General features: G+C 46.9%; 2 protein-coding genes across 21 annotated transcripts in view; both read left to right on the plus strand.

Moving 5' to 3' along the window:
* The window catches only part of Sh3bp2 (SH3 domain binding protein 2), a 38,052-nt gene extending 33,301 nt beyond the window's left edge, over nucleotides 1–4,751 (plus strand). For all 4 annotated transcript variants that reach the window (XM_021162206.3, XM_021162205.2, XM_021162204.3 and 1 more), the window contains 6 exons: nucleotides 477–1,125; nucleotides 1,816–1,924; nucleotides 2,157–2,212; nucleotides 2,493–2,574; nucleotides 3,088–3,147; nucleotides 3,484–4,751. In XM_021162206.3, the coding sequence (XP_021017865.1) occupies nucleotides 477–1,125; nucleotides 1,816–1,924; nucleotides 2,157–2,212; nucleotides 2,493–2,574; nucleotides 3,088–3,147; nucleotides 3,484–3,621 (1,094 nt within the window). In that variant the 3' untranslated portion in view covers nucleotides 3,622–4,751. The remainder of the gene's footprint in view (nucleotides 1–476; nucleotides 1,126–1,815; nucleotides 1,925–2,156; nucleotides 2,213–2,492; nucleotides 2,575–3,087; nucleotides 3,148–3,483) is intronic.
* A 10,819-nt stretch (nucleotides 4,752–15,570) lies between these two features.
* Nucleotides 15,571–25,585, plus strand: part of Add1 (adducin 1) — a 61,612-nt gene continuing 51,597 nt past the window's right edge. For 16 of the 17 annotated variants that reach the window (XM_021161675.3, XM_021161676.3, XM_021161677.3 and 13 more), the window contains exon 1: nucleotides 15,571–15,735. The gene's annotated coding sequence lies outside the window, so the exon portion shown is untranslated. The remainder of the gene's footprint in view (nucleotides 15,736–25,585) is intronic. The other variant, XM_029477219.2, reaches the window with a different exon arrangement.

Here is a 25,585-nt window from a genome sequence, read left to right on the forward strand (position 1 = left end):
CCCAGAGCTACTGTCCTGATGGTCCATGTGACATCTGGACTGGATGTCACCCCATGCCTTTTGCTCGTTATAAGCACAGGCTTCCATCCTTAGCCCAGTGGTTCTGGCCCATCCTGTTCACCTCTGTTGTGCAGAATTCACCCTTCCTCTTGCTCAAATGAAGGCCCGGGAATACTAACTCTGCTTGCTTCTACCTGTGGGGGGCTTGAAACCGCTTCATGTAACATCTAGGCAGTAGAAACCTTATCTGGAATATCTTCTGGGATATGGATTGGAAGGGTCTGAGAACATTGGTGGCTCAGGCCCAGGGAAAGCTGGGTGGTGGGCTAGATATTGGGCATTAGGTAGGGCAAGGGTGAGACATGACAGATGCATACTGAATGAGCTGCTGCTGGCAGCCAAGACCTGTTGCTGCCTGATGGTGATGGTTCAGCCCCTATGTGATGCCAACTTGCTTTTATTTTTTTGTCCTGCAGATGCCCTGACCTATCCACCAGCCTACCCACCACCCCCTGTGCCTGTACCTCGGAAGCCAGCCTTCTCTGACTTGCCCCGTGCCCACTCGTTCACCTCTAAAAGTCCAAGTCCCTTACTGCCACCCCCACCTCCTAAGCGAGGCCTTCCAGACACTGGCCCTGCCCCTGAGGATGCTAAGGACGCATTGGGCCTGAGGCGAGTAGAGCCTGGCCTCAGGGTGCCTGCCACCCCTCGGAGGATGAGTGATCCCCCAATGAGCAATGTACCCTCCGTGCCCAACCTCCGGAAACATCCTTGCTTCAGGGACAGTGTGAATCCCGGCCTAGAACCCTGGACCCCTGGCCATGGGACTAGCTCTGTCTCCAGCTCTACCACCATGGCCGTTGCCACCTCTAGGAACTGTGACAAACTCAAGTCATTCCACCTGTCTTCTCGAGGGCCACCCACATCTGAGCCCCCACCCGTGCCTGCTAATAAGCCCAAGTTCCTGAAGATAGCTGAAGAACCTTCCCCGAGGGAGGCAGCCAAGTCTGCACCTGTGCCCCCTGTGGCCCCCAGGCCTCCTGTGCAGAAGACGCCCATGCCTGAGGCTACTGTTCGGCCTGCAGTGCTGCCTAGACCGGAGAACACACCTCTTCCTCACCTCCAGTGAGTCTGGCTTGGTGCCTCTGCCTGCCAGCCAATAGGTTCCTTCAACCCAGTCTGCTCTCTATCCAGTATCCCTTACATTCTGAGGAGAAACATTAGGTACTCCTACCCTTGGCTGATTCAGTGGTGCGGGTGATGTCTAGCCTTGTTCATCCTGTTAGAGGTTTGTATCTCAGAGCATGCGTGACTTCCTTTAATTCTCCCTAAGGGCTTGGAGACTGGGCTTAAGAGGACTGCCTGCTACTTGTGCCGTAAGCTGGACTCTTACCATAGGTGTCCTTTGTAGTCAGATTGCATTGTTCAGCCTCCCCCAGTTTGTCCACCTCCTTGTAGCTTTAAGAGAGCTGTGACTTTGCCATAGTCTCACAGACAATCAACAGTAGATCTTGGGCCCAGGCAGTACTCAGTGCATTTGTCCACTATATGACAATGCCTGAGTTCAGGTGACCAGCACCCCTGCTTACCGGGATTAATGGCAGTCCTGATTTTGTAGTTAGGCTGTCAGGACTAAGATAACTCTTCTGCCTCCTTTGGGCAGTGAGCAAGGGTCTCGGAGCTTTGCTGTCCTGAGCAGTTACAGCCACAGGGGCCAGAGAAATCGGGCACCAGGGTTCTGATGGAGGGAAGGGAGGGGTGACCTATCTATGTCCAAGAATGCTAATATTCTTGTCTTCCTCTTTATCACTCCAGGCGATCCCCCCCTGATGGACAGAGTTTCAGGGGCTTCTCCTTTGAAAAGGCCCGCCAGCCCTCACAGGCTGACACTGGCGAGGAGGACTCCGATGAAGACTATGAGAAGGTAAGACTGAGTGGAGGGCCCTGGTTCTACAGTTGGCAAATGGGCAGACACGGGAGAGCTGTAGGCCGGGGGCCCTCACTGGCCCTCCTGCACAAAGGACTCCATAACTGGACTTGAGTGGGGCGGGACACCAGGCAAAGCTGTAGATCCTGATGCAGGTGGCAGCCAGCTAGGGCAGCAGTGATGTGAGCAGAGGTCACTCCTTGACAGTGACACTGTTGGCCTCTTTCAGGTGCCGCTGCCTAACTCAGTGTTTGTCAACACCACAGAGTCCTGCGAGGTGGAAAGGTTAGTGCTTCTTGTTCTTGCTGTGACAGTGGGAGGCCCCTTGTCTCCCTTGTTCACTTTGGTGTTGGGTAAGACCTGGGCCTTAGCACAGCAGGAAATGATAACAGTGGGTCTGAATCGGGTTTTTATTCTCATAAGCCCCTCCTCCAGCTTTATAGCCTCTATTACAACCGAAAACCAAGAGTGGCCAGAGAGCCCAGTGGTGGAGTGGGGCTGGCAGGTACGTCTTACGAAGCCTGTCTGGGGAGGTTCGTCCACCAACATGGCCATTTTATTTTAGGTTGTTCAAAGCTACGAACCCCCGTGGAGAGCCTCAGGATGGGCTGTATTGCATTCGGAACTCCTCTACCAAGTCAGGGAAGGTAGGACAGCTGCTAAGGGACAGTTGTGCCACCAAAGCCTTCTGTCCTCTTACTTGGCACCTTAACTGAACTCTTGCTTTAGGACCCTTGCCCGGTATCACATTCTCTCTCTGTTCCTGGAACTCAAAGATTTCTGTAAGTTGGGAGTAAATATGGCTGCCTTCCACTGGAGCCATGCAGTGTGAATTAGGATGGGGTTTGTACAGGGGGAGGGGGTCGTGTGGAGCAGTGGAAGTAGCAAGAGGGTGAGTATCCATTAACCCAGTACCTCACCTACCTCACTCATGTGAGAGATGGTTCCCACTACTTAGCATCAGAGGCTCTCTAAGGGCAGAGGGATGACCTTCAGGGTGAGAGGCTATCTCTGTACAGGCGACTGTAGCTAGAACGTAGCTTCCATTATCCCTGAGAGCTATAGCATTTGGCCCGTAATTGCTGCTACCCCCCTCAGGCTTTGCTGACCAGTCCTACTGCCTCCTTTAAGGCCCCTGCCCCATATTTCCCTCCTTGTAGGTTTTGGTCGTGTGGGATGAATCTTCTAACAAAGTGAGGAATTATCGCATCTTTGAAAAGGTGGGAAACTGGGCTCTGAGGGTGGGGTAGGGATACTGGCTTCAAGGCTTAGCAAGAGCCAAGTGAGTCCCCCTGTCAGTGGGAAACTGGACTGGTCCCTCCTTAACATTAGCCCTCCCCTTGTCCTTTGCCCTCCGTCTCTTCTCCATGGTCTTAGCCTTCTTCCTCTCCTAACCTTGCTTTATCATTAGCTTACTCTAGAAGTACTGGGTAGCCGCCCTTGGTTTTATTCACAGACCCTGCCCTGAGAAAAAAACCAACAGGGGGAAGAGGTGAGGGGGATATAGGCAGTGGGTTACTCAGTCCCTGCTGAACTTGCTTCCTTTCTTCCTGCAGGATTCTAAGTTCTACCTGGAAGGTGAGGTTCTGTTTGCCAGTGTGGGCAGCATGGTGGAGCACTACCACACCCATGTGCTGCCCAGCCATCAGAGCCTGTTGCTGCGGCACCCATACGGCTACACTGGGCCCAGGTGACATCCATTCCACACAGCTGTTGGGTGGAAGCAGCCCCGGAGCCACAGCTCTGCCACAAAGATGGAGACCAGCTGCATGGGAAGATGAACAGGAATGGGCTTGACGTCAGACCTCATCGACATGACACCTAGCTGCAGTGAGCAGGCTGGGTTCCAGCTGGAGCAGGCCACAACTACTAAAGGACTGGCTGGATGACTTGGCCCATCCAGCCATTCCATGACCCATCTCTCAAGAACCCAGGTCTGGTGACTAAGTGCTGCCTGGGCTTCGACGGCACATGATCAGGTCCCTATAGCATACCTACTCTGTAGTGGGCTGGGACCAAGCAAGGCTGGGTTACTTGAAGCCTTGTTCTAGGACCCATAGGAATGCTAAGACATAGGAATGCTCTAGGAGGGACCATTGCCTCTCAATAAATCAGAGATGACCTTTGTCTCAATGACCAGGGTTTGATTGGCACAGAGTGGGTAGCAAGCTTTACTGAGCACCACCAATGTCCAGGTAGAGAGCTACTGAGAGCAGCCCTAATGTGTGGTCTTTAGTGTTCCAGGGCACAGGCTGCTGAGTGACCTCACTGGGAGAGAGAGCTAAATAATGGATCAGGATCCACCTGGATCTGTCAATCTTGGCTGGAGCCTCAACTTGAAAGCCCCAATTAGCAATTATTGAGCGACTGTGTAACTGGCCTGGTACTAGGGCTGGTTGTTGGCTGTGAACAGCCCCTAGTCCAGCTTGGCCAAGCTTACTCTAGAGCAGGTCAGTGAGTATCAGGTGCTGCTGGAGGTGCTGTGGTCTGGGAAGCCACACGGGGGGGCTGGGAGCTTGGAATCCAGTGTATGTGGGGGCAGGGGAGGGATGGGAGGTCGGGGAGGTTCCAGGAAGACTTCTTACAGATGACCTGGCCAGAGTGAAGTGGGACAGGCCAAGGATGGGTGGGGACAGTGGCATCCACGTACCCCCAAGTAGTTTGGTGATTCCAAATTGTCGAGGCCACACCCCTGGCACAGCCGTCTAGACTGGACTTTTTCTGTGAAAATAAATTCATTTGGAGGTCAGGGCAGCCAGAGACCTTGGCACCATCTGACTTCATTGCACTTTATGTTGGAAAATAAAGGTTTTTTAAAATTTTATTATTTTTATGCATCTGAGTGTCTTGACTGCATGTATGTCTGTGTATCATGTGTATGCACCTAGTGCCCAGGGCACAGAAGAGCGTGTCGGATCTCCTGGGATTGGAGTCATGAATGGTGGATGCTGGGAATCAAACCAGGGTTCTCTGGAAGAGCAGCCAGAGCTCTTTAACTGCTGCGCCATCTCTCCAGCCCTAGAGGAGAGGTGTTTACATAGAACCTAGAGCAAAAACTGGACTTGTGCTCAGTAGCCAGGGACTGCTGTCTAGTAAGGGGAGCTTTGGTTTGCGATGCTCCACCAATTCCTGTATTTTGGAAGCATCAAATTTGTCAATGTGGGAGGCTCTGTCTCCTAAGCATCATGGGGTGTGGTGAATGACAGACATTGGATTCCAGTGGCCATCTGCTTCCAGGAACCAGAGTGCATCTCTGCAGATATTTCGTATCAGCCTACCAGGGAGAGGAATCAGGATGCCGGGGACAAGTTTAGGGTATATGGAACTTTTGGTATTTTGAACAATCCCTTGAGGGGCAATCATTTTTTCCTCCCTAAAGTAAACCAGGGACTGGGGTCATGGAAATGGCCACAGTGTCCATTTCTGTAAAATGTAAAACAGAAGTGGATAATCCCGTGCCTAGGAGTCTGCTGAGTGTGCACAGTCCTGCAGAACACCTGCTGTGGAGAGCAGCACATTGGCTAATGTGTTTCAAGCCCAGGGGTAGAAGATTTAAGGATTCTTTGGGTCAGAGCCATGTGATGGATCCTTCCGGCAGACTAAACGTAGGTGTTCAAGGCCTACTTAGGGGTTTCATACAGCCTTGTTCTTATCTCTTGTACTCCGGACCAGCTGCCACAGCTGTCCACCTCTTTGAGCTGACCCAAGTCCAGGGCCTTATTTGTAAGATTGCGTACAGGGGTGATGGTAGAGTCCTGCCCTTGGTCCTACAGCATGAAAGAGGAATTCACAGTGTGGTGGTTACTATGTATTGAACACTTCGGGCATTTGTGTTGCTGAGCTGGAGAAGTAGACCCATGTTTAAGTGAGAGACCTGAGAAGGCTGAGTTTGAGTCTCAGCTTTGCTACTTCCTGTCATGTGAATCCATCACTGCTTACTGCTCTGAATAAAGACTCCTACCTGGCTTCCTGACACTTCTCTAGTCATTGGGGTATCTGGTCAGCTCTGCTTACCTCCCATAGCTCCCAGGTACCTTCACCCACCCCAAGAGCCATAGCTCTGGGAGGAGCAAATTTGCCTTCTAGATCCCAGTGTTTGGGGATGGGCAACAGAAGCTCCAGGTAAACTTAAACCCTTCTTTCTACAGCAAGAGACACTGAAGCCCAGAGCGGGTTCCCTGACTTGTCTGCCATTATGATGTGTTCATAAACGGCTTCAGTTTGGAGTCTGAGGAAAGGAGGTAGCGTGAGAAGCATCCTTAGGTCAAGGCCCAGGGAGGAACACAGTTTTATGTTTCCTGATCTGAAAGTGCGGAGAGCCTTTGCTCTCTGAGATTGTTTTCCTTTTTTCTAGATTTTTGTTGGTAAAAGGGTTTTCATTTACTGTTTACACAGCTAGAGATGGGACCCCAGAGTCTTGCTAGTGTTAGAGGTAAGTGCTCTACCACTGAGCTATAGTCTCAGTCCAGTAGTTAGATTTATACAAGTGCCAGTGGCTCCCACTCTGGGTCATGTTTCTGGGTGTTCCCCTTATCAACTGGACCCCCCAGATACAGCTTCATCCCCAATGCAGGCATACATAATAGAGAAGAGGCTTGATACAAGCCCTGGGGAGAATTCCTAGACAATGCCAGGGCCTACAGAGTAGATCTAGGGCTGGAACCAAATCCACGTGTCTGGGAACAAGAAAGGAGAACAACACAGATCTGGACCTCACTGCACCCCTTAGATACATCCTGCAAGCATCCACCTGCATCTTCTGTTTCCTCCATCTGGTCAAGACTGCCTGGCTATGGAGTCCTTAAGGAAACCTCCTTTTCTTAGAGAAGGGGTAGCGGCAGGGAGACTGGAGAGGCAGGGCAGACCTCTGGCTCATCTCCCCTTCTACACAGGCACTCAGCCTTTTGACAGCTGTCCTTGGACTGCCTGAGAGCTGTTTCCCTCACATGTCCTGAGCTGCTCTGAGCTCAGGCAACTCCTTTTCTTCTGCATTTCCTGTGAAATAAAACACACAGAAATGTAAATATAAATGTGCAGTGTGGCAAGCTGGCAAAGGGTGTCTATGATGGAGGAGGAGCAGTACCTAACCCACAGACACTTCTTATCACAGCCTCCCCTCCCAGTCCTCCCCTCCTCAGCCCTGGCTTTGGTGAATCTCATGGTCTTGTAATCTTCACCCATCCCAGCGCTTTCTTCCTGTTTTCGTGTTTTGTAGCAACAGGATCATGCAGATGCAATCTTTGGCATCCCACTCCGTTGGCTCAGTATCAGATTTGTTCGTATTGCCACACATAGCTAACTTTGTTCAAGTCCGTTGTTGAAACAGTTCCATTGTGTGACTGCATCGCTGCTGACAGAGCCAGCTCACTGTACATGGATGTCTGATAGTTTCCATTTGGGGACAATTACAGATAGTGCTGCCAGCAGCCATCTTGCCCATGATGCATCAGTTCTCTAGGGTCTTTTGCTGCTTTCCCAGAATGCTGCTTAAGAATGCAGTTGAGAGAACCCCTTGGCTCTGTTTCCTTGCCAGTGCTTGAGGCTGCCAGAGATTTTATTTTTGCCAGTCTGGGGGCTTCATTTATTTTACGGTGTGTGAATGTTTTGCCTGCAAGTATGTGTATCCACTGTATGTGTACCTACTGCTCACAGAGCCCAAACTGCACTAGATCCCCTAGAACTAGATTTTAAATGGTTGTGAACCACCATGTAGCTGCTGAAATCAAACGTGGGTCCTCTGGAAGAGCAGTCATATTCTTACCATTGAGGTACCTCTCTAGCCAATGTTTTTAGTTTTAGAGACAGGGTGTTGCTATCTAACCTAGGCTGGCCTCTGACTTACTGTATAGACAAAGCTGGCCCTGACCTTGTTGGTGTTTCTCTTCCCTGTGCCTCACAAGTACTGGGATTACAGGGGCAGGGGTGCACCACCAAACCCCGGCTGTTCTTTTTCTATTCTTTTAAACTGAGAATGTTTTTTGTTTTTCGAGACAGTGTTTCTCTGTATAGCCCTGGCTGTCCTGGAACTCACTCTGTAGACCAGGATGACCTCAAACTCAGGAATCTACCTGCCTCTGCCCCCTGAGTGGTGGCATTAAAGGCGCGTGCCACCACTTAAACTGTGCCCGGCCTTAAACTGAGCAATTTTTTATTATTTTATTTTATTTATTTATTTTTGGTTTTTCGAGACAGGGTTTCTCTGTGTAGCCCTGGCTGTCCTGGAACTCACTTTGTAGAACAGGCTGGTCTCGAACTCAGAAATACGCCTGCCTCTGCCTCTCCAGTGCCGGGATTAAAGGCATGCGCCACCACGCCCAGCGTGAGCAATTTTTTAAAAAGGCTTATTTATTTATTTATTTATTTATTTATTTATTTATTTATGTGAGCTGTCTTCAGACACACCAGAAGAAGGCATTGGATCCCATTACAGATGGTTATGAGCTACCATGTGGTTGCTAGGAATTGAACTCAGGTCCTCTGGAAGAGCAGTCAGTGCTCTTAACTGCTGAGCCATCTCTCCAGCCTCCAGATTGAGCAACCTTTTTTTTTTTTTTTTTTTTTAAAGATTTTATTTATTATTATATGTAAGTACACTGTAGCTGTCTTCAGACACACCAGAAGAGGGCATCATATCTTACTTACGGATGGTTGTGAGCCACCATGTGGTTGCTGGGATTTGAACTCAGGACCTTCGGAAGAGCAGTCCTTACCAGCCCCTTGAGCAACTTTTTTTTTTTTTTTTAATTTATTTTTTTTATTACATATTTTCCTCAATTACATTTCCAATACTATCCCAAAAGTCCCCCATAGCGCCCCCCACTTCCCTACCCACCCATTCCCATTCTTTTGGCCCTGGCATTCCCCTATATTGGGGCATATAAAGTTTGCAAGTCCAATGGGCCTCTCTTTCCATTGATGGCCGACTAGGCCATCTTTCGATACATATGCAGCTAGAGACAAGAGCTCCAGGGTTCTGGTTAGTACATTATGTTGTTCCAACAATAGGGTTGCAGATCCCTTTAGCTCCTTGGGTACTTTCTCTAGCTTCTCCATTGGGAGCCCTGTGATACATCCAATAGCTGACTGTGAACATCCACTCCTGTGTTTGCTGGGCCCCGGCATCATCTCACAAGAGACAGCTATATTTGGGTCCTTTCAGCAAAATCTTGCTAGTGTATGCAATGGTGTCAGCGTTTAGAAGCTGATTATGGGACGGATCCCTGGATACAGCAGTCTCTAAATGGTCCATCCTTTCATCACAGCTACGAACTTTGTCTCTGTAACTCCTTCCCTGGGTGTTTTGTTCCCAATTCTAAGAAGGTGCACAGTGTCCACACTTTGGTCTTCATTCTTCTTGGTTGTGAGCCACCATGTGGTTGCTGGGATTTGAACTCAGGACCTTCGGAAGAGCAGTCCTTACCAGCCCCTTGAGCAACTTTTAAAAAGTCATTCTAGTTCCTTCCCCCTTTTCCTAGTTAGAATGTTTCTTATCTAATTTTAGAGTTAATACTCTTTTCTTCTTCCTAGAGATCACAAAGTCCTCACTGGACCTTAGTTCACATCCTTTATGACATATCTCTATGTGTGTGTGTGTGTGTGTGTGTGTGTGTGTGTGTATGAGTGAGTGATCTGTATGTGTGCATGTGTGAAGTCAGAGGTCAATCTTGGGTGTTGGTCCTTGCCTCCTTTCACAGTCTCTGTCTCTGACTTGGTCTTTCTTGATTTATTTTATGTGTATAGCCTTTTTTGTCTGACCAAAAGAGGTTGTGAGACCCTCTGGGATCTGTGTGCCTGGGAATTGACCCAGACTCTCCTGCAATAGCAACAAATGCTCTTAACTGCTAAGCCATCTCTCTAACCTGAGGCAAGGTCTCTTGTTTGCTGCTGCATACATTGGACTGTGACCTCCAGGAGATTTTCCTTTCTCTGCTTCCAGTCTTGCTGCAGGAACACTGGGATTACAGTTGCATGCTGCTGTGTCCTCCTTTCCATGGGTTCTGGAGATTTGAACTCAAGTCCTCCTGTAGCCATAAGTAATATCCAATTTCTCTCTCTTCCCTACCCATTCTATGTGCCTGTTTTGGAGTGGCACAATTAGTTCATTCTTCTAATTAGTTCATTCCTCTGCCCTTCTTGGACATGCTGGTCAACTTACCTGCTTATAGTTAATTCCCATGGGGGTAGCAAGGGCTGTCTGTCTTCCCCCGGTTATCTATGGGCTGGGGCTGTAGCACGGTAGTGGAGGAGCACTTGCTTAGCATGGGTGAAGTTCGTGTTTTATACTTAGTGCTGGGGTTGGGGAATGTTCTTGTGGCAGACATTGCTTCTAGTATACATTGTATATATTACATGGCTGTTACTCCTATTTACAAGAATGAGGGACTGAGCCGGGCGTGGTGCACACGCCTTTAATCACAGCACTCGGGAGGCAGAGGCAGGCAGATTTCTGAGTTCGAGGCCAGCCTGGTCTACAGAGTGAGTTCCAGGACAGCCAGGGCTATACAGAGAAACCCTGTCTCGAAAAACCAAAAAAAAAAAAAAAAAAAAAAAAAAAGAATGAGGGGCTGTCTCAGGAGGTAAAGGCAATTGCTGCCAAGCCCGATGAACAGAATTTGATCTCTGGAACTCACATGGTGGAAGAGCTAAACTGACTTTTGCAAGTTGCTCTATGGCCTCCAAACACATGCCAGGCCATGTGTGTGTATGTATATACAGTAATTAAATGTACATTATAAAACAAAAAACGCCAGCCAGGTGTATGGTGCAAGCCTTTATTCCCAACACTCAGGAGGTAGAGGTAGGTGGATCTCTGTGTGTGTGTGTGTGTGTGTGTGTGTGTGTGTGTGTGTATTAGTGAGTGATCTGTATGTGTGCATGTGTGAAGTCAGAGGTCAATCTTGGGTGTTGGTCCTTGCCTCCTTTCACATTCTAACTAGGAAAAGGGGGAAGGAACTAGAATGACTTTTTAAAGGTTGCTCAAGGGGCTGGTAAGGACTGCTCTTCCGAAGGTCCTGAGTTCAAATCCTAGCAACCACATGGTGGCTCACAACCATCCGTAAGTAAGATATGATGCCCTCTTCTGGTGTGGTTTAAGGCCAGTCTGGTCTACAGAGCGAGTTCCAGAATTGCTAGGCTACACAGTTATTCCAGCCAAACTGGTTACTATTTTCAGTGATTACTAATTTACTTACATGGGTTCTAAGTGATTAGGTAGCAGTCAGCTTCAACTTTGCTAGGTCCCCTAGTAGACATGACCTCTTCGGTAATCAGGACCTCTAGACCTAAGAAAACTTAATGGAGCAGAATTTCCCAAGTGGGCCACTGGGAATTACAATTTCCACGAGAGAGCCTCATAAAACAGTGTTTGGTCCAAAGTGCACTACTTACTGGACAAACACATTTTGTCTCCAGGTCTGTGCTGTATCTGAATCTTGATGCAGTTATTCTATTACACCAGTGAAATGACTTCTGGATAGGGCAGTATGTGGCAGGAACAGTGAGTGTCATGTGCCTATTGCCACAATACCTTTGCATAAAAAAACCCTTGATACTAGGTAGGTCTATCATGGTTCCATTTCAGCAAATCAGACACTTTGCAAGTTATTTCGAAGATTTTAATTTTTAAGTTTATTTCTTTTCTTTTTTCTTTCTCTTTTGTTTTCTCTCCTTCCTTCCTTCCTTCCTTCCTTCCTTCCTTCCTTCCTTCCTTCCTTCCTTCCTTCCTTCCTTCCCTTTCTCTCTTTTTCTTTCTCTTTCTTTCTTTCTTTCTTTCTTTCTTTCTTTCTTTCTTTCTTTCTTTCTTTCAGATAGAGTCTCACTGTGTAACTTTGGCTGGCCTCTATATAGACAAGGCCAGCTTCAAACTTATAGAGATCTTGCCTACCTCTGCTCCCAGAGTACTGGGATTGAAGGCATGTGCCACCATACCCAGCAAGAATTATTATTATTATTATTATTATTTTTGAGACAGGGTTTCTCTGTGTAACCTTGGCTGACCTAGAACTCACTCTGTAGACCAGGCTGGCCTTGAACTCGGAAATTTGCCTGCCTCTGCCTCCCAAGTGCTGGGATTAAAGGCGTGCACCACCACTGCCTGGCCTAAGAATTATTTTATTTTTAAAGTATGTGTGTGTATACATGTGTATCTGCATGTGGGTCTGTGCACATTTGAGTGCAGGTGCCCACGGAGTACAGAGGAGTGTGTTGGATCTCCTGTAGCTGGACTTATAGGCAGCAGTTCTAAACTTATGGACTGTTCTAAACTGTCTGACATGGGTTCAAGGAATCACATTTGGTCCTCTGCAAGGGCACTATGCTCTCTTAACTGCCGAGGAATCTCTCTAGCTTCCATTTTGTAAATTTTTGAATTATAGTACTTGCTAAAGTACGGAAGGAAGAAAAAGCAAACACACACCCAAATATGTAGTAATCCTTGTTAGCTTTGCCTTCTAGGAAGAAGGACTCCAGTGTAATCACCTTGTCCCCAAGGGTTGGTTGGTTTGCCAAGGGGTTCAGTTACAGCTTTTTTATGCTTACAGGATGGAAATCTGGTAGCATTAATACATGGGTCAGCTTCTGTTAAAAGGAATGCCTCCAGGGCTGAAGAGATGGCTCTGCAGTTAGGAACTCTTGCTGCGCTTATGTAGGATCTAAGTTCTTTTCCCAGCACCCACATTGGGTGGCTAATAACTACCTTAACTTCAGCTCTAGATGATCAGACAGTCTCTTCTGGCTTCCACTGGCACCAGTATAAACATGGTGCATAAATGGATACACATACATACACATAAATAAAAATAATACAAAGCAAATCTTGGGCTCAGAGGTGACAAGCACTTGTTTCACTTGTAGAGGACCCAGGCCCAGTTCCCAAAACCCACATGGTAGCTCACAACTATGTGTAACTATAATTCTAGGGGATCCAGTGCTGCCTTCTGACCTTCAAGGGCTCCAGCCATACACACAGTGGTCCACGTGTAATGCACAGATCTTTATCTGGTCTGGTCGGGTATAGTAGCACATGCCGTTAATCCCAGTATTTGGGAGGCAAAGGCAGGCAGATCTTTCTGAGTCCAAAAGCCAGTGTGGTGTACATAGTGATTTCCAGGACAGCCAGAGCTATATAGCGAAACCCTGTCTACAAACAAAGAAACACACAAACCAAAAATCTTCATTCTTTTTGTCAACTCCCATAAGTCCATCCACATGCCCCTCCCTCAGACCAATCCATCTTCTAGCTTCTAGACAGCCACTTTCAGGCTCCTGATCAGTTAGCTGAGCCATTTACAGCCCCTGAGTCCAACCCACATTCCTTTCCACACAGTGGCAATGGCCAAGTTGCCTCTGGGATAATATCTCGCCATTATGTTCTAGTGGAACTGCCTGCCGAGTGGGCACACAGCAGTGCTAGACTCCTTTCAGCTCACACCAACAAACCAAGCTTTTTCCTCAGCTGTCACTGTTGTAACAGGGTCCCAGACCTTAACACAACTGACTCCATGATGGAAGTCTTGTTCAGCCTTTAAAACTCATCGAGTAGATGGCACCACCTGCTAAAACAAAAACAAAAACCCAGTCCCTCAGAGTCTGTAGGCCTGGGAAAGTCTCCGAACCTTGCCGTTTTGGCTTCTGTAGTTCTGCTTCTAGCTGGCTGTTCTTGTTCACTGAAGTATGACAATCCATCTTAAAAGGACCCTTAACGGATTTCTGAGTTCGAGGTCAGCCTGGTCTACAAAGTGAGTTCCAGGACAGCCAAGGCTACACAGAGAAACCCTGTCTCGAAAAACCAAAAAAAAAAAAAAAAAAAAAAAAGGACCCTTAAAAAGGCTCAGTGCTACATGAGATCTCAAGCACCCAGTGTTGTCGCCAGCCAGCCATTAAAGACTTTGTATTGATTTAAACCTATGTCCAAGCAGTGTTCTCTGGTGAATACACACGGTTGTGACACGCAGAATCCTTATATGTAGCACACATACACATGGACTAGGAGACAGTGGATTACAGTAGTGAGGGGCATGGGGTCTGGGGTCAGTATCTCTGGTTCTGATTGAACCCACTTCAGGGCTCAGTAGCATTTAGAAGTGACTTAACCGGGTTCCTTTTTCCTTTTGTGTATATGTATGAATGTGATATATGTATGTTGGGTATATGTGTACACATGTGCAGAGGCCAGGCCAGGTGTTTTTCTTTATCAGTCTCTGCCTTTAGTCCCCTGAGACAGGGTGTCTCACTGAACCTAGAGCTAGTGTGGCAGCCAGCAGGCCCCAGTAATCCCCATCTCCACCCTTAAAAGCTGGGTTACAGGGGTGCATGGCCATGCCCTGCTTTTTACGAGTGCTGGGGACTGAAACTAAGGTTCTCATGCTTGAGCAACAAGTGCCCTTACCTCCTGAGCCATCTCCCCTACTTGAGTTCCTTGAATTTTTGACTTTAAAATTTCAAATATTTCTGCCCTTTCACCAACCCCCCCCTCCATTTTCTGGGTCTCCAATGGTACATAGATTAGGCCTATGAAGTCCTATAGCTCCCTCGTATGCTGTTCAATCTTGCCCAGTTTCTTCACACTGTGCATTTGCCCTGTGTCTTCAAGTTAAGAAATCACTTCTTTTGCGGACAAATTGTCTCCTAACCCCATTTACCTCAGACACTGTGGATTTTTCATCTGTATATGTCTGATTTATACTTCATTTTTATATCTCATTTGAGTGCAGGTGCCCACGGAGTACAGAGGAGTGTGTTGGATTTCCTGTAGCTGGACTTAAAGGCAACATTTCTTTTTTCTTTTTTTTTTTTTTGGTTTTTCGAGACAGGGTTTCTCTGTGTAGCCCTGGCTGTCCTGGAACTCACTCTGTAGACCAGGCTGACCTGGAACTCAGAAATCCGCCTGCCTCTGCCTCCCAAGTGCTGGGATTAAAGGCGTGCGCCACCACGCCTGGTTGAGGAGAGACTTGGATACCACACTTCTGTCACTTGCCAGGCTCGAGGCTTCAACCTTTAGTGGTTTGAAGGGAACCATGAGCGGGGACCCCTTTGTTTCCTTTGGGTCTTTTAGGATTCAGATGACAGAGGAGACAGTAGGGACTTGATCCTTAGGTTAGTTTACCAGGTCGTTGCCAGGTGGACTGGTTCTGCCAAGGCCTCACCTAGCCTCATCCCCCGCCTCTGAAGAGGCCTCTGTGTTTGTTAATCCACTCTCATCCGGCGTGCCCTTCCTGTCTGTGGAGCTTTATCAGAGCACACACAGACGTCGCAGTCCCGACTCCACCCTGATTGACAGCTCAGTCTCCCAAACTGCCTACTGATCTTCTCGCCTGCAGCGCACCTAGACCGGGTCCGTTCGCAGTCAGTTTGTGGGTCTGACCGTCTCAGTAGGAGAACTAGCGTTCCTGTGAGCAGGTGCACCAGCCCGCCGTCCGGGACGCAGCCAAAGCGATCCCTAATCCTACTGTGACACGGCCTTCAGCCCGAGGCCGGAGTCTACCCTTCTCTCCGCCTCCCAGGGCCCCGCCCTTCTCCGGGCCTGCCCCTTGCTTAAGATTGACCAATAACAGAGAGTAGTGCTGGACGGCGGTAGGGCGTTCAGACCAATGGGGCTGTGCATTGTTAGGCCGCAGCGCCGCAGGCCGCACCCAGCTTGGCGGCGGGGGCGAGTAGAGGGGTGAGGGTTGAGGGCGGGAGAGGACGAGGGCTGCTGCAGGCGGCGGGGGGTGCGCGGCAGCCAGGGGGCGGAGCCCAGCGCGAGCCGCAGGCGAGGCGGCGGCCGCACTCGGACCCGGGAAGCCGTGCGCTCTCCCCGATTCTCCGCGGAGGTGAGGCCCGGGAGCGCGGCGAGGTCTCCGGGGCCCGCAGCGGGCGTAGGGCCCGGGCGGCGGTGCTGGGCGGGCAGGGCAGAGCTGGGCAGGGCCCGGGGCCTCTGGGGCGCCTCTGCTGCGCTGAGGAGGGCGCGGCGAGGTCGCTGCGGCGCGGGGTGCCCTGGGTCTAGGTGCTTGCCTCCGAGTGCGGGGGCGAGGACACTGCATCGTCGCTTCCCAGGATGGCCCGGACAGACGCGGGGTTCTCTGTGGAAGCGGCTTGCTCGGCTCTGAGCTTCCCGGTGGGCCTCGGGGTCCTCCCGGGTCAGCATTGTGCTAATGGTGGCCCCAAATGCTGGTCACTGCAGAGATTATGGAAAGGTGCATCTGGGTTCCGCTTGTCGGCTCTTTTAAAAACTGACACCTTCTACCCCAAGAGAAAAAAGCCAGCTCTGTCCACGGATGGTAGTAATGAGGTGGTCGTGGAACTTCCTGGAGATGGGGCTTGCCTTTCCTCTCTGTTTTTTCGTTCAGACCTCTCCCTAAAAACACTTCGTTTTTATAATTCAGTTCCTGGTTCAAGGTATTTGGTAGATGAGTTGTGTTTGTTTTATGCACACCCATCTTAAAAATAAATATTTTGGTTCACCTGAAACTGCTGTTGTTTTGACCATGATTTTAGGCCTAACGTTGTTAAACTCCCAAAGACCAAGAACAAAGCTAAAATCTGTCTGTATGCATAACTGCTCAATAATTTCAGAGAGATTGTGTGTTTGTCAAAAGTGGGTTGAAATCTCAGTCGGGATAGGAACTAGATTGCTAAGGGATCCGCTATGTCGCCTTTGCAAGCAAGCTGGGAGTCGTGGGTAGATTCAACAGGCTCCAGAGAGGAAGGATGTTGCAGGTCGGAGGTGAGTTTTATGCGGGTGGGATTCTAAAACTCGCAGTCTTTAATTAAAGCCAATGATGTATGAATCACATTTTAATTCTAAAGCTTTGCTGTGCTTCGTCAATTCTGAGGATGGGTAGAGTTGTGTATATGTGGTACGTTTTCCTCCTGAAGACAGTCTCTTCCTCTGTAATCCAGAATAGAATGGTCTGGAACTGAAAATGTCTGCCTTTGCCCCTAGTTCTAGGATTACCTTGAGGTTGACACCACACCCTGATAGTAAAGTTGCTTTTTGAGGAAGTATGAATGGTGTTGACATTCAGAACAGCTTTTCAGGGTTTAGATGTGGTTTTGCAGCGGTGCCGGTGGTGTGGTTAGTTTACTAACGGGTGTGTAGGTTAGTGAGAGTCAGCAAAGGAAGCGACTCGGAGTTCTAATCATTCCGCAAACTGGGATAGTGTCCTTTCTAAGATCTGTTTAACATAAACCATTCAGGTTTTCGCTTAACTCTTGGTATTATCTGATATTATTGTTTAGTTTTTGTTGCTTTGCTACACACACACACACACACCATTCATTTCATGTAATCATGTTGAGTCAGGACATTAAATACTGAAATGCTTCAGACGGTACTGTGCTGGCTAGCGTTTAATGTTAACTTGACCCAGGCGAGAGTAATTTGAGAAGGAACCTCAACTGAGAAAATGGCCCCTACCAGATTGGCTAGGGGGCAAGTCTGTTGTGCACTTTTTTGATAGAAGATTGATGTGGGAGCTCAATGTGTAGGTGGGGCCCTTGCTGGGCAGGTGGTCTGGGTGCTACAGGATAGCAGGCTGAGCAAGCCATTAGAGCAGGCCAGTAAGCAGCCCTCCTCCATGGCCTCTGCAGCAGTCAGCTCTTTTCCTGCAGAGTTCCTGCCCTAACTTCCTCTGGATGATGGACTAGAAGCTGTAAGGTGAAGCAAACCCCTTCCTCTCCAGGTTGAGTTTGTGTTTTATGACAGCAATAGAAACCCTAACTAAGACAAGTGCCCAGGTATTTTTACTGCATGAGGCTGTTTATATTGATTTCTCTTTTTTCCTTCCTCTCTCCCGTGTTGAATAAACTCTTCCATATACACACATTCACATTTGAGAGATAAGCATTAAACAAGTCATTATTTATGCATTCAGTTTCAACAATTGCTAGCTGGATTTCTATAAAGTGTGTTAATTCTACTTTTAATATACATTATGTACTTCTAGACATCTAGAAAGATTAGAAATCCCAAAACAGAAAAAAAAAAAAAATTAAAGCTGGGTGTGGTGGCGCACGCCTTTAGTCCCAGCACTCGGGAGGCAGAGGCAGGCGGATTTCTGAGTTCGAGGCCAGCCTGGTCTACAAAGTGAGTGCCAGGACAGCCAGGGCTACACAGAGAAACCCTGCCTAGAAAAACAAAACAAAACAAAACAAAAAAATCCAAAAAAGGAATTAAGTTTGCCCTGTATATGCATATTAGTGTTGAGTATAAACTACATACACAATGTGATTCTCTCGGACACTGCTTTAGTCATTGTTATAACTAAAACTTACTAAGGGCAAAAACCAAGCCAACAGGGCTGGAGTGGCACCTCAATTAATAGAGTGCTTGCCAAGCATGCATAAGAGTCTAGGTTCAATCTTTGGCACCATATAAGCCGGGTGTGGTGGCCCAGGTTTGTAATCCAAGTATCTGGGAGGTGAACGAAAGAGGATCAGGTCATCCTTCACTATAGATTGAGTTTGAGGCCAGCCTGGACTGTGTGATATTCAAACTAACAGACACAATAATAATTGAATCTTACGTAAGATGTGGTTACTTAACAGATTAAATATTCCAATGCCTTTTTAGTTTGTCGGAATCATGTTTCTTAAAATAGGAATTTAACATGATTTTAAACTTTAACAGAACTGTTTAATAGTTAATGTTTGGTCTGACCTTCCACAATTAGGAATCATGTGGAAAGGAAACGGGTCTAGTTCAGTTTGCTTGATCTTTATTTTTCCAGAAGTACAGTTTAAACCCATTGATATGAGTAACCTGGGATGTATTGATAACTTGTTCCCCTCATGTGTAAAGGAAAAAAAACATTGTTACTGATACTTGGAGCTTAGAAGTGTTGGGCATGTTCAGGTCTGGCTTTACAAGAATCTGTGCTGCTTAGCAGGGGAAAAAACTACAGCTTGGGGCTGGTGAGATGGCTCAGTGGGTAAGAGCACCCGACTGCTCTTCCGAAGGTCCAGAGTTCAAATCCCAGCAACCACATGGTGGCTCACAACCATCCATAACAAGATCTGGCGCCCTCTTCTGGAGTGTCTGAAGACAGCTATAGTGTACTTACATATAATAAATAAATAAAAAAAAAAAAAACAAAAAACTACAGCTTGAATATAGGACTAGAGTCTATAGGCCAGCCATCTTGTGTTTTTAAAAAGGATCCTGGGGCTGTAGAGGTGACTCAGTGGTAAAGAAAGCACTTTCTGTCCTTGCAGAGGATCTAGCATCAGGTCCTGTCACCCAGCACCTTCACTGGATGTCTTAGAGTTTGTAATGCCATGATAAAACACCGTGACCATGAGCAGGAGAGGGAAGAAAGGGTTCATTTTGCTTACACCTCCACTTCACAGTCCACAGGAAGAAATCAGGGCAGGAACTCAGGCAAGGCAGGAACCTAGAGGTAAGCACTGGTGCAAAGTGCTGCCACAAAACCGCACCGGGCCTGGCCACAGGCTCTGGTGGGGCATTGTCTCAATTGTGCTTCCTTTTCCCAAATGACTCCAACCTGTGTCAAGTTGACATAAAATTAGTCTGGACAATGGGCGATTCACATTAAATCCAGTACCAGGAGTTACTATATTGTTTTTGGCCTCCTTAGGCACTTGTACACATTTTACACACATACACACACACACACACACACACACACACACACACACACACACACACACACAAATCTTAGACCAGGTGTGGTGGCACATGTGTTTCATCTTCGCACTTGGGAAACAGAGGCAAGCAGATCTCTTGGAGCTAGCCTTGTCTACACAGTAAGTTCAAGGCCAGGCAGTGCTACATAGTCAGATTATCTCAAAAACAAAAGTCATCTTTGAAAACATCATCCTGAGGGGACTGGAGAGATGGCTCAGCTGTGCACTGGCTGCTCTAACAGAGGGCCCAGGTTCACTTCCCAGCACCTACATGGCAGCTCACTGGAGTTACAGCTGTTTGTAACTCCAGTTTTAGGGGATCCAACCCCTTACACAGACACAGCAGACAAAACAGGAATTAAAAAAAAAAAAAAAAGACAGGGAACTGAGTGGCGGCAGGACTCAGAAAGGCAGAGGCAGGCAGATCTTTGAGTTTGAGGCCACCCTGTTCTTCAGAGGGAGTTCTAGAACAGCAGGGATACACACAGAAACCCTGTCTCAACCCCACCTCCACGCCCCCCACCCCAAAACCCCAAAACCAAAAAACAATAAAAGGTTAATGGGAGCGCTGTGTTGTGTGTTGTGTTTAGGCTTGGTCTGACTGTGTAGCCTGGTTGACCTCTAAATTAGAGATTGTCCTGCTTCTGCCTTCTGAGTGCTGGGGTTAAAGGTGTGATTGCTCAGCTGGAGCACGATGGATAACAGTAAAATCCTGGAAACAAACAGCCATCAGTATGGCAGTGATGAGTCTACCTGTAAGGCGAATGCCTTGAAGTTGTTAACTAGAAGGGGAAATGGGGAAATGCTACTAAGCATAAACACTTTTCTTCTTTTTTATATATATATTTATTTATTTATTATATGTAAGTACACTGTAGCTGTCCTCAGACACTCCAGAAGAGGGTGCCAGATCTCGTTACGGATGGTTGTGAGCCACCATGTGGTTGCTGGGATTTGAACTCTGGACCTCTGGAAGAGCAGTCGGGTGCTCTTACCCACTGAGCCATCTCACCAGCCCATAAACACTTTTCTAGATACAGTGCAAGGAAAGAGACGAGAAATCATGTTTATCTGTCTGTGTGTGTGTGTGTACCTGTATTTGTGTGCATGCTTTCAGTGATAGTAGTATTCCTTTACTGCTCACACACCCCCCACCCCCATTTGTTTTCCTGAGATGGTTCTCACAGCATCTAGAATTTAACTGGCTTTTGGCTAGTTAGTTGGTTTTGGCTAGTTACCTGGTTTTGGCTAGCCTAGCCTGCCAGTGATCCCATGGTGAATGTTGTCTTTGCCTCCACTCAGTGCTGTAGTTACAGATCAGTACCACTGAGCCTGGCTTTCACATGACTTCTAGAGACTCTTGTATCTCCCTCTTTGACACTTATGTTACTTATTCAGTTCACAGAGTAACACTGCTCATTTTGCAGATGAAGAAATGCAGGCCTGCAGAGATGGGCCTAAGGTTATATAACTAGTAGGTTGTGGTTTCAATGAGAGTGGCCTTTGTAGGTTTTATATTTGAACAAACTTGGGGTTCTCAGTTGGTGTTTGTCTGGGGAGGAATAGGGGGTATGGCCCTGTTGGAGGAGGTGTGTCACTGGGGGCAGGCTTGCGGTTTCAGAAGCCTCCCCAGTCCCACTGTGCTCCTTCTTTCTACCTGCTGGAGATGTGAGCTTGTGCTGCTTTTGCTGCCATGCCTTTGCTCTACCATAATGGACGCTAACCCTCTATAATCATAAACCCAGTTAGATGCTTTCTTGAATACACTGCCTTGGTCTGCTGTTTGATCACAACTATAGAAAAGTAATTAAAACATCAGTGAACTGGGATCCGAACTCAGGTGGTCTGACTCCAGAGCCTAAACACTAGAAATGTATCCAACACATTTTAAAATCCCAATTGGTGTGGTAATGGAATTTTTAAAAGGATTTAAATTGGGGCTGGAGGGATGACTCAGCAGTTAAGAGCACTGACTGCTCTTCTAGAGGTCCTGAGTTCAATTCCCAGCAACCACATGGTGGCTTACAACCATCTGTAATGGGATCTGATGCCTTCTTCTGTTGTGTCTGAAGACAGCTACAATGTACTCATAATAAATCTTTTTAAAAAAATTAAATTGATTCTTAAAAACATTTTATTTAATTTTTATACATTATTTTTGATCATATTCTTTTTCCTCCCCCAACAGCAGTAGAATTCTTTTCTGTACCAGTGATGACAGATCTATCTATCTATCTATATCTATCTTTTTAAAATTTTTTTTGTTTTGTTTTGTTTTTCGAGACAGAGTTTCTCTGTATATCTCTGGCTGTCCTGGAACTCACTTTGTAGACCAGGCTGGCCTCGAACTCAGAAATCCGCCTGCCTCTGCTGGGATTAAAGGCATGTGCCACCACGCCCGGTTGACAGATTTTTGAAATATAAACAAGCTAGGGTGTATTAGAGTTCGCTCAAATGTGTTCTTTTAGAGATAAATGGCTTATCTTCAGTTGACTTACCCATTGTTGTTTTCAAAGCCACACCTTTGGATGTTGTTCATTTAGGGGTTGAGTTGAAGTGAGAATCTTGTGGAATCTTGGTGCTATTATGTGTTGATTCAGACAGAATCAGTTGACCTTAAAATACAAAAAGCATCCTAGGCATATACTCAGAAGAAGTTCCAACTGGTAATAAGGACACATGCTCCACTATGTTCATAGCAGCCTTATTTATAATAGCCAGAAGCTGGAAAGAACCCAGATGCCCCTCTACAGAGGAATGGATACAGAAAATATGGTACTTTTACACAATGGAGTACTACTCAGCAATTAAAAACAATGGATTTATGAAATTCTTGGACAAATGGATGTATCTGGAGGATATCATCCTTAGTGAGGTAACCCAATCACAAAAGAAGTCACATGATATGCAGTGGATATTAGCCCAGAAACATAGAACACCCAAGATACAATTTGCAAAACATAAGAAAATCAAGAAGAAGGAAGACAAATGGGTGGATACTTCATTCCTCCTTAGAATAGGGAACAAAATACCCATGAAGGGAGTTATAGAGACAAAGTTTGCAGCTAAGACGAAAGGATGGACTATCCAGAGAATACCCACTCGGGGATCCATCCCATAATCAGCCACCAAACACAGACACTATTGCATACGTCAGAAAGATTTTGCTGAAAGGACCCTGATATAGCTGTCTCCTGTGAGGCTGTGCCAGTGCCTGGCAAATACAGAAGTGGATGCTCACAGTCATCTATAAGATGGAACACAGGGCCCCCAATGGAGGAGCTAGAGAAAGCACCCAAGCAGCTGAAGGGGTCTGCAACCCTATAGGTGGAAAAACAATATAAACTAACCAGTACCCCAGAGCTCGTATCTCTAGCTGCATATGAAGCAGAAGATGGCCTACTCGGCCATCACAGGGAAGAGAGGCCCCTTGGTATTGCAAACTTTATATGCCCCAGTACAGGGGAATGCCAGGGCCAAGAAATGGGAGTGGGTGGGTAGGGGAGCAGGGTGGAGGGAGGGTATAGGGAACTTTCGGGATAGCATTTGAAATGTATATAAAGAAAATATCTAATTAAAAAAATACAAAAAGCAGAAATAGCACAAGTATATAGTAGAATGTTATTTCCAAGGGCCGGGCATATAGCTCAGGTAGCCACAGGGCTTACCCAGTGTGTAAAAAGTCTTGGGTTCAGTCCCTGGCACTGTCTCCCTACAAACAACTATAGCAGCAACTTAAAATATTTTGAAGACCTGTTTCAGATAGTCTAGTTCTCAAATTTGCAGTATAGCCAAGGTTGACCTTGAACTTCTGCTCTTCCTGCCTTCACTGTCACACCTGGTTTTAAGAATGGTGTTTGGTGCTGGGAACTGAACACCAGGGCTCTACCACTGAACTAAATCCTTAACTCACGGGTGAAAATTTTAGCATGCTACTAGTACGTTCTTTCTTATCAGTGGTAGAATAATGAAAACATTTACCAATCATAGGTTATGCAGTCTTTACACCAGACACTGCTAGATATTTTATACTTATTATTATTACTGCTCTTCTTGTTGTTAATACTACTTTTTCATTTTAAAGAAGAGATTTATTTTAGCTTACAGATCTTGTTCAGGCTTGAGAAGTCACATCTGGTAATGGTCTTTCTACTGGCAGAGCCCCAAGGCAGGGTAGGACAGGACAGGGCAGAGGCAGTTTGAAGTGGGAGACACCCTAGCAGTGTGTCTTGAACAGAGCAGATGGTGTGTGTGTGTGTGTGTATGTGTGTGTGTGTGTGTGTGTTGGGCTTCTCCGCAGGAAGCCAGCACCTCTCCCGAGCAGCTAAGTTGCAAGGGAGAGTTGTAACTGTGCTAAGGACTGTCTTTACAAAAGCCTGGGAATGCAGTTGTGTTGAAGGAGAGAAGGCTGATGACTCACCATTTCTGTCTGCCTGATGATAACCGTCCTATCGGTGTAGTCCTAAGACAGAGTCAGGCATCACCCAAAGAAAGAGAAGGAAGCTTTTGTGTGCATCTGTCTGTCTGTGGAACACCATTTCAGTTTGAATTCCTGGTCTTCCTTCTTTCTTGTGCTGGCATTGTAGGCATGAGCTACCATGTCCAGCTACAATGCTATTTCTAATAGCCCCAGGAGTCTTAGAACAGGCTCTGTTTGTTGCAAATGAAGAAACTGGCTCAAAAGATGATAAGCTTTCCAAGGTTGGACTGTTGTAGAGAAGTAGTTAAGGGCACACTGCTGGAAGTGCAAGGTCTTGTGCTTCATGGACTGCTGGAGGGGCGAGAAGAAACCCAGTCACTTCTGTGGGAAGGAGGGAGCTTTGACAATTATATAACTGCTGTACATATCCATCAAAATAAGTCTGTGGATTAAAGGGGAAGTTTTAAAATTGGAGGCAATAGAGAAAAGGCAGATAAAAATGTGTATCAGAAATAATGGCTTAAAACTTTGGCAGTGCGGGGCGTGGTGGCTCACGCCTTTAATCCCAGCACTCAGGAGGCAGAGGCAGGCGGATTTCTGAGTTCAAGGCCAGCCTGGTCTACAGAGTGAGTTCCAGGACAGCCAGGGCTACACAGAGAAACCCTGTCTCGAAAAACCAAAAAAAAAAAAAAAAAAAACTTTGGCAGAGCATTTTATTTAATGATGGAGTGGCACTTTTCTTTTTTTGTTTCTTTGTTCTGATGGTGTTTGACTGTGTAGCTAACATTAGCTTGAAGCTCACTAGGTTGCCCAGGCTATCCTCAGTCTGACCACTCTGCTTCACCCTCCTGATGATGGGATTACACATGTGCAAAAACCCTGCCTGGCAATAGCTTTCTTTTAAAAACATACTTACCATTATTATGTGGAGGTGGGTGTACTTGTGGGGGTCAGGCCATCTTTGTTGAGTTGATTGTCTCCTGTCTTTACGTGGGCTTGGGGGAATCAAACTCGGATGGGTCACTTGGCTTTTGTGGCAAGTGCGTGAGCCATCTGTTGAGTTATCTTGCTGACCTAGTAACTTTCTTTTTAAAAGTAGAAGAAAAAGATGAACAAAAGTTGGGTTTGGTGGTGTAGGCTGTGATCTCAGCTACTCTAGAAGAGGATCAAAATTTAAAATCTGCCTGGTCTATAGAGAGGGGGTATTTAAAGCTAGGATGAGATGGGCAAGTTGGTGAGAACCTGTTTCCAAAAAAAAGTACAAAAAGGTAAGGCTGAGTGAGTACTGTCCCACACGTGAGGCTGCAGGTTATTCTCCATTGTGACAAAGGAAAAAAGTAGTTTGCTAATGTGAATATGCAAAATAGTATACTATTTACTTAATGGAAAAGTGAAATTATAGGTGATACTCTGGGGTATTAGTTGACCTCCCTCCCCCCCCAAACAACCAAAAAACCCAAACTAAACAAACAAAAACCAGTTTCTCTTGTAGCCCTGGCTATCCTGGAACTTGCTCTGTAGACCAGACTGGCCTCAAACTTAGTTCTGCACCTGCTTGCCAAAAGATTGCCAGGATTAAATGCATGCACCACCACACCCAGTTTGTTTTGTTTTCA

This window comes from Mus caroli, unplaced genomic scaffold, assembly GCF_978045245.1.
Source record: "Mus caroli unplaced genomic scaffold, Mus_caroli_1 scaffold_4, whole genome shotgun sequence".
Classification (NCBI taxonomy): Eukaryota; Metazoa; Chordata; class Mammalia; order Rodentia; family Muridae; genus Mus; species Mus caroli.